Below are 12,432 nucleotides of genomic sequence, written 5' to 3'. Positions count from 1 at the left end.
TGGAAGTAACACAAGATAAAGGGTGAGCCTTAAGTTCCACCCATAATAAACAGAGACAGTGATTAACTCCATCATGGCCCATTACTACACTTGTGCTCACATTGTTTTAGTGTGGTTGTAAAGCTAAGTTACAAGTTTGATTTTGTTTTGGGGTTTTTTGTTCTCTTCTAAAAGGAAAGGTGTTGTGATTTTTTTAAAAGGGTCAATCCCCCTAATTTCCAAATCTTCCCTTACAAAAGAAAAAGTGTCCCCAGGCAGAATTGGTGATAGCTCCTGCTCTGACTCTGATGCAAAGATATATGACTCAAGGTACATTCCAAGATGGCTTTAGCTAAAGAACAGCAAAACTGCCACTTAGAGCATCTGTGATCCACCATCAATCTCCAAGGTACACCAAATAGTAGTGATGAAAGACCACCACCTCTTTTCACAGCATTCCCCAACCTGAGAACATGCAGACATGTCAGCTGTCAAACGCAAAACACTATTTTGTGGCAACAATTAAATACCATCAAATGTCAGTTACTGGATTCAGATATTGAATGTTGTCATTTTTAAAACCACGATTCCAAATATATACATTAACTATTCAGCAAACATATTGAGTGTCTAGAAACTGTCTGGAGAACATTCCATATCATTTTAACCCTTGTTGTCTTGCTTTCTCGCTTCCCTTCTCTCAATGCATGTATTACATTTAAGCTGTGAGTACTCTAGTCACCTAGAGCAAAGCATTTCCATTGGCCACACCTGGAGGGGCAATGGGTTGATCTGCTGATCAGTTGTGAAATCTGTTTGAAGCTGATTTTAAAAAAATAGAGCACGTGCTGATCCCACCAGGTTTTATGGTAAAAAGGGGGGGTTAACTAGCACAGTGTGCCCCCATTTTCAGAGAAGAGAGGGGGAGACACACTGGAACTGGCAGAACAGCTTTCCTCCCAAGACCTCAAAGTGGCACACACGAGTTACCCAATGTTTCCCCATGTTTTACCCTCACAACAACCTTGTTAGGTCGGTTAGGCTGAGAGATAGCGTCTGGACCAAAGTCACCCAAGGATCTTCATACGTAAGTGGGGATGTGAACCCTGGTCTTTGTCTCTGCTACTGTAAGCTTCTCCTGGGGTGTCAGGGACCCATATTTCTTGTGAAGAATGCTGCATACAGCAGCAAGATGTATTCTGATCATGCTGTATCGATCATTAAAACATGCAAGGAAGCAGTGGTGGCTGGTGCCTGTCGTGACTGATGGATCGGAATGCAGGGAGCCCAAACAGTAGGCGGAGCCCAAGCCAATGGTGGGCGGAGACAACTCGTTCTAGCTTCACCCCCATCCTCCTTCCTGCTGAGTTCTACAAAGACAACACTGAGGCTAAGGAAAAGGAAACTGGCAAGCGCTGTCGCCCTCTGTACTGGTTGTAAGTAAGAAGGCAGGCAGGCAGGCGGGGCCTAGGTGAGGGCAAAATGAGGTTGGTGGGGCACTATCCCACTTGCCCTAACCCGGCAGTCTCCACTGCAGGGAAGAATTTTGAGGGGAATGAGAGGGCAGCAAATTAATTCCAACTCTGGATGTGGATGTTGATGCTGATGCTTGCTAGCTCTGAGGAATCTGGGAAGAGGAGTTGCAAGTAAAGTTATTTGTGTTGTGATGATTATTAACAAACAGAACCCTGTTGGTGCCAATGTGCCTGCTGGTCAGACAGCTGATTTACAAGACAAAACTCCAGCAATAGATTAGAGTCAATGGGACGCTATGTTTGGACATTTTTAAACTTCTGGATCAGAAACGTCTGCCCTTTCCTGTTCATCCTGCTCTTGTGCTATTAACAGCATCCTGAAGTGCAGACATTAGCACACCGGGGCATATATATACTGATGAGGTCTGAATTGGCTACAACTATCCAGGACAGAGACCTTAAGTAGACCCATTGATGCTAATGGACATGACTAAGGCTGCATTCAGACATCTGGTTTATTGTGTTATTTGTCCTGCTTCTGTCCCAATTTCAAATGTTCCTTTCACACTATAGTACCTGTTGCATTATGGAACTGTGGTTCCCCCCCCCCATCAATATACTGCCATGTAGCGCTAAATTTAATTTACACCTGTGGGTGCAGTGTGACACAACAGCGGACGTCATCAGACATGTCACCCCCTCCACCCTTTATGTGCTTGCACACTTCTGTATGCCAGAATACCTTTCCAAATTTTGTGATGTGAGCAGTAGTGGCATGATCTCAAGGAAACCGTGGGGAAAATAAAGTGCCAAACTCCTGGGTTAAACTTTCTGGATTAACAAGGTTGCTGGAAGCAATCAACACAAAAATGAGTGATAAACTCCCCTTTGATTCCGCTAGAATTGCCAAAGTGGCTTATATGTCATTTGAAAGATTACATAAAATGAGGTTGACCATCAACCTCAGTATCTACCCCCCATGAAAGGGTCAGGTGTGCCCTTCAAGCACTTAGCTGTCCAAGTCAGTAAATTTTCTCTTCTTGTAATCCTGGATCAGGCTAGATGCTGTGACCTGGGAAACCTGGCCCATTTCCCAGCACTGGAAGTCATTAAGTCCTTTCTGACCAGCTTGAAACAATGCTCACTTGGACTCATCTTTCCATTCGCAGGAAAATGGCGTAAAGGACTGTCTGAATGCAGCCTTAGGTTCATTCATTTCCATGGGTTTACTCTGAGTAGAACTTAGTTGAATACAATCGTTTGGGAAGATGGTGGATCATAGCTCAATGACAGCGTCATCTCAGCGGGCAACAACAGCGCTGAATGCACCAAATGCCACTCAAAGAATGATTAGGAAAGAGAGTGAAAACTGGCAGCATTTTGATGCTGTTATATGAATTGGTGAGAGCCAGTGTGGTGTCCTATGCTGTGCACCGCCCTGAGAGCCTTCGGGCTGTGGGCGGTATATAAATCGAATAAAATAAATAAAAATAAATAAATAGTGGTTAAGGTGTTGGACTACGACCTGGGAGACCAGGGTTCGAATCCCCACACAGCCATGAAGCGCACTGGGTGACCCTGAGCCAGTCACTGCCTCTCAGCCTCATGAAAACACTGTTCACAGGGTCGCCATAAGTCGGAATGGACTTGAAGGCAGTACATTTACATTTATATGAATTTGGTGCAGCTTCATTAGGAATATAAGGAACAGTTCTGGTTCTCCTATGACAGAAAAGGAGAAAGGGCAGGAAGGGCAAGCAAAACGAACAGAAGGCTGAAACACCTTCCCTCCGAGGAAAGACTAAAACACTGGCGGGGGGGGGATGACTACAAGGGCTGATATATGATAGAGGATTATTAAATGGTCCACAGTGTGGGGGAAGAAATATTTCTCTCTTCCTCCCTCTCATCGTTGGGTTCACCCTTACCAGCCCAAGGGACCTGGGAGAAGGTCTGTCCTAAATTAAACCTAGGAAGCATCAGACAGCGGCACTGCCACAGAAACCCTGCTTTTGTGTTTGAGCAATTCCGCCTGAAAGAAACAAGCGCAAACTTGGGATTTGTTTTCTCGCCCTTTCTCTCTCAATCAGACTTCTTGGAGCTCCCCCTAGTGGGGAGCGGCAATCCGGCTTGTGCTATTTGCCGCAGCTGCAGGTCAACCTCTTTCAGCGTCGGCGAGTTTTTACTTTCGCTTTCGATGAGCCTGTTATGCTGCCACGACAAACGACCTCAAGGGAGCGGGCAGGAAAGAGACAGAGAGGGCTGGAGGGAGAAAAACGTAAAAGAACAGGAAGAAAACCCTCAGAAGAGAAGAGCAATATTGGAACTTTCCTGGCTACATCCCACTGGAAGGAGGTAAAGAGTTGAGATTTTCTCTTGGGATTATAATTTCCGTTTATTTCTGAACTTCTTTGGGTTAAGGGAGACGAAATGCATTAGAAGTAGGTGCAACGGCACATTAACTGTTTCAACCAATATAGGTACTATTCGCTCACGTATTACTGAGAATCTACACAAGCCGTCTCCATCCTTCTAAAGTACCAAGCAGAGTCACTTTCCTCTGCTAGCTTGTCAGTTTCACTGGGCTTGTCTGAGCAACTTGCTTGGGGGGCAGGGTCATTATCATTTAAATCATAATAACAACAACAACGAGAGCCAGTGTGGTGTAGTGGCTAAGGTGCTGGACTACGACCTGGGAGACCAGAGTTCGAATCCCCACACAGCCATGACGCTCACTGGGTGACCCTGAGCCAGTCACTGCCTCTCAGCCTCAGAGGAAGGCAATATTGAAGGCAATACCATGAAAACTCTATTCATAGGGTCACCATCAGTTGGAATCGACTTGAAGGCAGTCCATTCAATAATAACAATGGTGTAGGAGAAACCTGTCTTCCTTTCCAAAAGGGCTGTGTGGGGAATAAATAAAGTACAATCACCCATGAATAGAGCTAGTACTAGCAGTTTAAAAAAAAAAACTGGTGTGAAACTGCTGCCCTTTGCTCCCGCCTGGCATTAACGACCAGGAAATCTCCTTGCAAACAGCCACACCTCATCATTGCTCTGCCATCCTTCCTTTTTCTCCGTTTTGGTCTTTTCTCAAATGATTCTAGAACTTCCTTCGAATTTCATTGTGACTCGCAGGCCTTAATTTTTATCTGGGCTCAACCCCAGCATATATTTGGAGTGCCCGGAGCTGGAACCTGACACATCTGAAGTGAAAACAAATTTCAGTGCTCCTCAGCAGTGGAGGTGGATGCATTTTTTTGTCCAGCCTAATTTTTGTATTTGTTTGTCTGTGTGTAACGTCTTCTCTGAAAAAGAGTTCTGGAGAACTCAAAAGCTTGAGACCCTTTTTGTGACATTTTGTCTGGCGCTTCTCCAGTCAACCTATTTATACTGAGCATTTGTCCTGATTTGCTTGTGTAAAGCTGAAGTGGGGGTTAGAGTATAACCAGACTTCACTGAGCGTTTGCTCTGTCTTGTTTTCAGGGTGGTTATGCTACGATGAGCATTCAACCTGCATTCATCCAGATTTGCTTGCAGGATGTTTTATACATCCTTAATTAATCATTCATTCTAGGGAATTTCTCCATCACTTTCCTAACTCCAAAAAATCTGTTTAGTAGATTTGTTGTGCTAAGGCATCAGAGCACTTTAATCCACTTTAATTGTGCCAACCTAATTTTCTTGGACTACACTCACACCATTCATTTAGGCCATTGTTTTTCTACTTTAGACAGTCATGGCTTCCCCCAAAGAATGCTGGGAAGTGTAGTTTGTTAAGTGTGCTGAGAGTTGATAGGAGACCCCCTATTCCTCTCAAACAGTTACAATTCTCAGAGTTCTCAAGGAAGAGGGATTGACTATTAAACCACTCTGACAACTGTAGTTCTGTGAGAAGCATAGGAGTCTCCTAACAACTCTCAGCACCCTTCACAAACTACCATGACTGTTTAAAGTGGAATAACATTGGAATAAATGTGCGGTGTGAATGGGGCCCTGATATGTGCTTGAATCTCTTCTGCAAAATACTGGCAGCCTGTAGGCACCCTTGGTCTTAATGAAGGTATTGCCCAACAATAAGAACATAAGAACATAAGAAGAGCCTGCTGGATCAGGCCAGTGGCCCATCTAGTCCAGCATCCTGTTCTCACAGTGGCCAACCAGGTGCGTGGGGGAAGCCCGCAAGCAGGACCCGAGTGCAAGAACACTCTCCCCTCCTGAGGCTTCCGGCAACTGGTTTTCAGAAGCATGCTGCCTCTGACTAGGGTGGCACAGCACAGCCATCACGGCTAGTAGCCATTGATAGCCCTGTCCTCCATGAATTTGTCTAATCTTCTTTTAAAGCCGTCCAAGCTGGTGGCCATTACTGCAAATTCCATAGTTGAACTATGCGCTGAGTAAAGAAGTACTTCCTTTTGTCTGTCCTGAATCTTCCAACATTCAGCTTCTTTGAATGTCCACGAGTTCTAGTATTATGAGAGAGGGAGAAGAACTTTTCTCTATCCACTTTCTCAATGCCATGCATAATTTTATACACTTCTATCATGTCTCCTCTGACCCGCCTTTTCTCTAAACTAAAAAGCCCCAAATGCTGCAACCTTTCCTCGTAAGGGAGTTGCTCCATCCCCTTGATCATTCTGGTTGCCCTCTTCTGAACCTTTTCCAACTCTATAATATCCTTTTTGAGATGAGGCGACCAGAACTGTACACAGTATTCCAAATGCGGCCGCACCATAGATTTATAAAACGGCATTATGATATCGGCTGTTTTATTTTCAATACCTTTCCTAATTATCGCTAGCATGGAATTTGCCTTTTTCACAGCTGCCGCACACTGGGTCGACATTTTCATCGTGCTGTCCACTACAACCCCGAAGTCTCTCTCCTGGTCGGTCACCACCAGTTCAGACCCCATGAGCGTATATGTGAAATTAAGATTTTTTGCTCCAATATGCATAATTTTATACTTGTTTATATTGAATTGCATTTGCCATTTTTCCGCCCATTCACTCAGTTTGGAGAGATCTTTTTGGAGCTCTTCACAATCCCTTTTTGTTTTAACAACCCTGAACAATTTAGTGTCATCAGCAAACTTGGCCACTTCACTGCTTACTCCTAATTCTAGGTCATTAATGAACAAGTTGAAAAGTACAGGTCCCAATACCGATTTGGAATTTGGAGTCTTCGTAGTATCCAACTATGGAGGGTGCTGGGTTTTTTTTATGATTCTCAAAAGCACTGAGAAGCTGCAGAGAGGCCCACCATCAGTCCTTTCCAGATGCCATTTGAGGCCCTGTTGAGGTTTTAATGGAACATACAAATAAACGTCTATGGCATTATGGCAATGTACAGTTGCCTTCTGCAGTACCTGATAGCTGATTGTTATAACAGTGTTTTCAATTCAGATTGTAAGTGAGGTTTGATGTTACGGTGTTCTTTCAGATTGTTATGTTGTTTTATGTGTGCTCCCTGCCTTCATATGTGGTGAAGGGGAGGCTAGAAATTTAAATAAATAAATAGTATTTGAGTATTGGTGTATGTAGTGGTGCAGCTAGGTTATTTTAGACCCTGTTTCAGGGACAGGGAACGTATGACCCTCCAGTTGTTGCTTGACTACAGCTCCTACCATCCCTGACCTTTGGCCTTGCTGTCTGGGGCTGATGGGAGTTCTAGTCCAGCAGCATCTCAGGGTTCCTCATCCCTGCTGAACTTAATGGCCAGTTGTGAAGAACATTATTAACATTTCTTTTCTCCACGCTTTACAATTGCTTCTACGTTCCTGATAACGTTAGAGCAGCCTTTCCCAACCAATGTGCCTCCAGATGTTGTTGGACCACAACTCCCATCAGCCTCAGCTAGCATGTCTTCAAATTACAGTTATTGGCAATAACCCAGGCTATGGTCTGAAGGCACATAAGGCCAGCTCCCTGCTGAAGCTAAGCAGGGTCAGGTCTGGTCAGTGCCTGGATGGGAGACCCCATGGGAAGCATATGTAGCTTACCTTGCGTTTCAATCATGAAAAGAAAAGAAAAGGCAGGGTATAAATGTAATAAATAAACAACATAGTTGCCAATGTTATTGATGACATCATGAGTTGCAGACATCATCTTGGCAAATAAATTAACAAATAAATAATAATAAATTAATAAATTTGGGGGCGCTAATGCTAAAATCTCCCTGCTTCCTTTCTCTGCAGTACACCATCATGGAAGACTTTGAGGTAGCTGTTTCTCAGGGGAAACTGGCAGATGCTGTGTCCAGCGTGTTGGCAAAACCACTGAACTTTTTTAAAAGTACCATACTGCACATTGCAGTGGTAGGAGAGCCAGGTTCTGGGAAGTCCTCTTTCATCAATGCCATGCTGGGCCTAAGTCCGGATGACCCAGGTGCTGCTGAGACTGGCATAAGTGCAACGACAGTAGAGGTCAAGGATTACGCATATCTGAAACTTCCAGAAGTGAACCTTTGGGACCTTCCAGGAAAGGGACTATCACCTTTGGGGGAAGACATTTTTGCTAAGAAGGTAGACTTAAATCGCTTTGATTTCTTCATCATAGTCGGCTCCCAGCGTTTCCGCTCCACCCATGCTGACCTGGTCCATGAGATCCAAAAGATGAGGAAGAGCTTTTACTTTGTACGTGCAAAAGCAGACCTTGACCTGTCGGCCTCCAAAAGGCAACGGCCATCTGACTACGATGAGAAGAAGATCCTCTTGCGCATCAAGGAGGATTGCCGAGACGGCTTGATAAGCGAACGGGTGAGGGACCCACAAGTCTTCATAGTATCCAGCTGGGATCCCAACCTCTTTGATTTTCCCCTCCTTCAGGAAACGCTGAAGAATGACCTCTTGAGGCTAAAGAGGCAAGCCTTCCTGCTCCACTTCTCTGCCATCTGTTCACCTGTCTTGGAGACAAAGAAAACCACTGCAAAGGAGAAGTTTTGGACCAGACACCTTTGTTTGTTGGTTGCTGCTGCAGGCCCAATCCCATTTTTTCCTGTGATGTTCCTGTTTCGGAAATTCCGCTCCCGGTGCTACCAAGACTTTGGCCTGGATGATCAGTCCCTTGCAGCTCTGGCTCAATGTGTCGGAAAGACGGCAGCATCCCTTAAAGCAGTGATGCAGTCCCTGGCAATAGCCTCGGCAGTTTTATGGGGGCTGCCAGACTTGGTGGGAGCCTCGGTGATAACAGTGGAATATTACCGCTGGGAGCATTTCCCCATCTTTGGCTGCCTACTGTCAGGAGGGATTTCACTTCTTCGCACCTATTTCATGCTGCAGAAATGTATATCGGGTGTCGCTGATGACACCCAGAGGGTTCTGACCAAAGCTCTTGAAGCAGAGGAGAAAAAGTCCGTGTAGCAGTAAAGAGCTGCACTGATAACCACTGCAGTGATAGTGGTTTGTGCAAGTTTCTGCAGGCTCTCAAGTCACGTCCTGCAAGCATGGAAAATGATTACCGAGCAGTGGATTTAGTGTCCTGAGATGTTTTTAATTATATATATTTTATGAATCAAGTTTCCAGACCATATGGTGGCAACAAAGGCTGGGACAGTCAGTAAGGCTAAGTATACTCCAAGCTTTAAAAATTGGCATTATGAACCCAGACAATCCAAAAATTGTGTGAAAAGCTGGATTCTGCCATCTGTGCCAGTTACGCTAATGGAGCAAATTGGCATCTGGTTTTGCTGATCGTAGACAGGCAGGGTGGTTAAAAATTATGATTTTAAAAACAAAAAAGGCAGTATTTCAAAAATAAGTGAGTTTTTTAATTTAGATCTGATTTTTTTTTAAAAAAATTAAATGTAAATACTAGGTTTCTAATAAATAATAGCTAGGTTAAATAATCTGAATATAAGCATGTTAGCCCAAAAGTTACCAGACTGGTAAGAGTGAACACCTCTACTAGAAGGAGACTTTAGGGATAGTGAACATTATTATTATTCATTATTTCAGTCCACAAATAGCTTCCTACATATAAATGGACAGGCTAGTAAAAATGTCTATGGACTAGTAACTTATGTGGACTTGCTTGCAAGGTTGGTATCAGTTATAATTAATGCAGGTCACAGCATTCAGCTTTTCTCGACACATATTTGATTTATTTTATTGCAGAAACCATGGAACTCTTACTCTATATTTCCTTCCAGAGAAGAAACAACTTTAAAAAACATGCTTCAAAAATGGTAAAAATAATCTCAGCAGTAGCTACATTTGCTTTGTCCTTTAAAAATAAAACGGAGCCTTGTATAACAAGTACTGTGCAATATCTATTTCAGAACTTTTTGTTTCACATACAGCATAGAGATCATTCTGCAAACTGAAGAAGGGCATCTAGCAAGACCATCAATGCTACAAGTTGATTAATTAGTTGATTAATTGGGTAAATTAATTTTCTTACCACTGCCAGGATGTTTATCACCAACACTGCTTTTTTCTGGTCACTCTACTTTTTTTTTTCATACATTATGGTTTTTATCAGTCTGTATTTCGTGCATTTCATTTCCCTCTGACTCCACCTCTAACCTTTTTATCTCTTTACACCAGGATTGGGGAACCTGTGGCCCTCTAGATGTTGTTGCATTAGACCTCCCATCATCCCTGACCATTAGCCATGCTGGCTGAAGCTGATGGGGTTTCTAGTTCAAACATTTGGAGGACACCAGGCTGGGGAATGCTGATACGTGAAATACCACCGCCATCTGAGGGGGGGGGCAGAAATGACCCCCCCCCAAAAAAAGCCACTCTATTCATGGCTAATAAATGGAGGGAGGGAGATTTCATTTATTTTTTGTTGTGGTGGGTCAAAGGAATGCCATCTGTTTCAGCAGGGCAGAACACTTATTGTGGCAATACACTGTGTGGATTATTCACCGAGGGCTGGATAGATCAGGCCCCAGAACTGCAGACATTAGCGCTACCCCCACCGTGGATGCAATTTGAAGCACTGGCTGCTTGGACGGGGGACTTCTCATAGCCATCCAACTTCTCTTTTGTCTTCGGGAGGGCTTGTTCGGTGTTCTGCCACTTCCCATTTGCTTGGCCTAATGGAGCCAGGCTAGCCCCACCATTGGGCAGAGTGAGGCAGCTGCTTCATATAGCAAGTGCTGGAGGGGGACAGCAGATTCAGTGGTGGCAATCCTTCCCCACCACAATTAAGCCATTCTCTGTGAAGTTGCCACAAGACTCCAGCTGCATACACACCACACATTTAAAGCACATGGCTCCCCGGCTCCCCAAATAATCCTGGTCACTGTAGTTTTCCCCTCACAGAGCTACAATTCCCAGCACACTTAACAAATGGCAGTTCCCAGGATTCTTTGGGGGAAGTCATGTGCTTTAAATGTATGGTATACACACAGCCTCTTTGTTGTTTTGCTGCAATTTAGGCTAAAATGGCTACCCCTCCAGAAACAGCCTGCTGAGCCCCCTAAGCCAGGCCATTTTCGTCATGTGTGGAGAGGACGCTGTTCCAGTGCCAATGTTCTGGGGTAAAATTCAGTTGCCACTCCAGTTGGTTTCTGGATTGGTGGGAGACCTTTGCCCCAGGCAACCACATGTCTTTGGCTGATCCTGCCCAAGAGAATAATGCTCTGGTTTGTTTTGATCAAAAAAGCACACACACACACAATCCTTCATATTCCTATCCAACGATTCTGCACATCCTACTGTCCTCAGACTGAGGCCACATTCACACCATACATTTATCCCACTTTAAACAGTCATTGCATCACCCAAAGAATCCTGGGAAATGGCGTTTGTGAAGGGTGCTGAGAGTTGAGTCATGTCACAAATGTTGTGATGGCAAGTACGCTAGTTTTATCAGAAACGGAGGGTGCCCCCTCCTTCACCACCAACCCTGTAGGGTAGCCAGGTAGCAACAGGTGTCCTGTCCTATTTCTCTGCTTGCCACTTACATATGTATCACCTAGGGCATGGGGTACAGGATTTTCATTGCCTTACAGTGGCTTCCTTGGGAGTAAGGAAACAGCCAGCTGAACTCCAAGCCTCCTGCTTGCCAACACCAGCCCCTCTCCCTTCTTGCTCTCCTAGGTATTTTAACAACCAGCAGCTCAGCCCAAGTAAACTTAGCTATGTGTGCGTGTGTGTGCTGGGTGCAAAGGAAATCTTGAGTGTGTCCAAAACCACACAGCCTCGAAATTCAATATACCACTTTATTCAAAAGAATACATCAAATCGGGAAATGGAGAAGAGCAGTGTGCACGCAGATTAAAATGGAAATAAAATAAAATTCCAGAATATTGGTCTTCCTGCTCCTACACAAAAACGCTCAACAGTCGCCTCTGGTGTTGGCAGTTTCTGGGGTCAGTTGCAGACCGAGCAGGACAATGAACGAGGGCAGCAGTCCTATTTTAAAAGCTGTGGGCCCAGGTGGGCTCTGCCTGACAGGCAGTGGAGGCTGGTCCATTATGGCTAATGGGGTGCTGCTCTGCCTACATCAGTCTGCCTTCCTCCACCTCCCACCTACCTCTCTTCTGTATGCCCAGTCCAGGGGATGGTACTAGCTGCCAGCTTCCTCCCCTCCTTAGTCTCTGTGTTGCCATTGCAGAACTTGGCAGGGAGGATGGGAGCAAAATTAGGATGAGTTGGCCCTGCCTGTCATTGCTTCTGGCTGCACCTACTGTTGGGTTCTCTGCCTTCCACCCAACCAGTCCCAATGGGTACCAGCCAGCACTGCTGACAGGGGACTCTGTCCAGCAAATAGAACAAGTGCTACTAGCCAGGAAAAAGACCAGGGGACAGAGAATGAAGCAAGCCAAATGGCAATGGCTGTGATTGGGGCGCTGGTAAGGTGCAAGACAGCAACCATTCCTCAGTGCGTGTACTGGGAATTCCAGATGACTCCAGCCCCTCTCCTTTCCTTCTCTCCTAGGCATTTTAACAACCAGCAGCTTAGCCCAAGTAATCTTAGCTGTGTATGCATGTGTGTGTGTGTGTGTGCTGGGTGCGAAGGAA

At 44.9% G+C, this 12,432-nt stretch overlaps 1 protein-coding gene across 1 annotated transcript; it reads left to right on the top strand.

Annotated features, from left to right (window-relative positions):
• The first annotated feature begins 3,567 nt into the window (after positions 1 to 3,567).
• On the top strand, positions 3,568 to 9,711 carry LOC133370823 (interferon-inducible GTPase 5-like). The gene is made up of 2 exons (XM_061597692.1): positions 3,568 to 3,809; positions 7,654 to 9,711. Exons 1-2 carry the CDS (start codon positions 3,663 to 3,665, stop codon positions 8,815 to 8,817), a joined length of 1,311 nt encoding a protein of 436 aa, XP_061453676.1. The 5' UTR covers positions 3,568 to 3,662; the 3' UTR covers positions 8,818 to 9,711.
• The last annotated feature ends 2,721 nt before the right edge of the window (positions 9,712 to 12,432 follow it).

The sequence above is a fragment of the Rhineura floridana genome, chromosome 15 (assembly GCF_030035675.1).
Source record: "Rhineura floridana isolate rRhiFlo1 chromosome 15, rRhiFlo1.hap2, whole genome shotgun sequence".
NCBI classification, from domain to species: Eukaryota; Metazoa; Chordata; class Lepidosauria; order Squamata; family Rhineuridae; genus Rhineura; species Rhineura floridana.
Note: the sequence above shows the minus strand (reverse complement) of the source record. Positions and strands in the feature narration are given on the sequence as shown.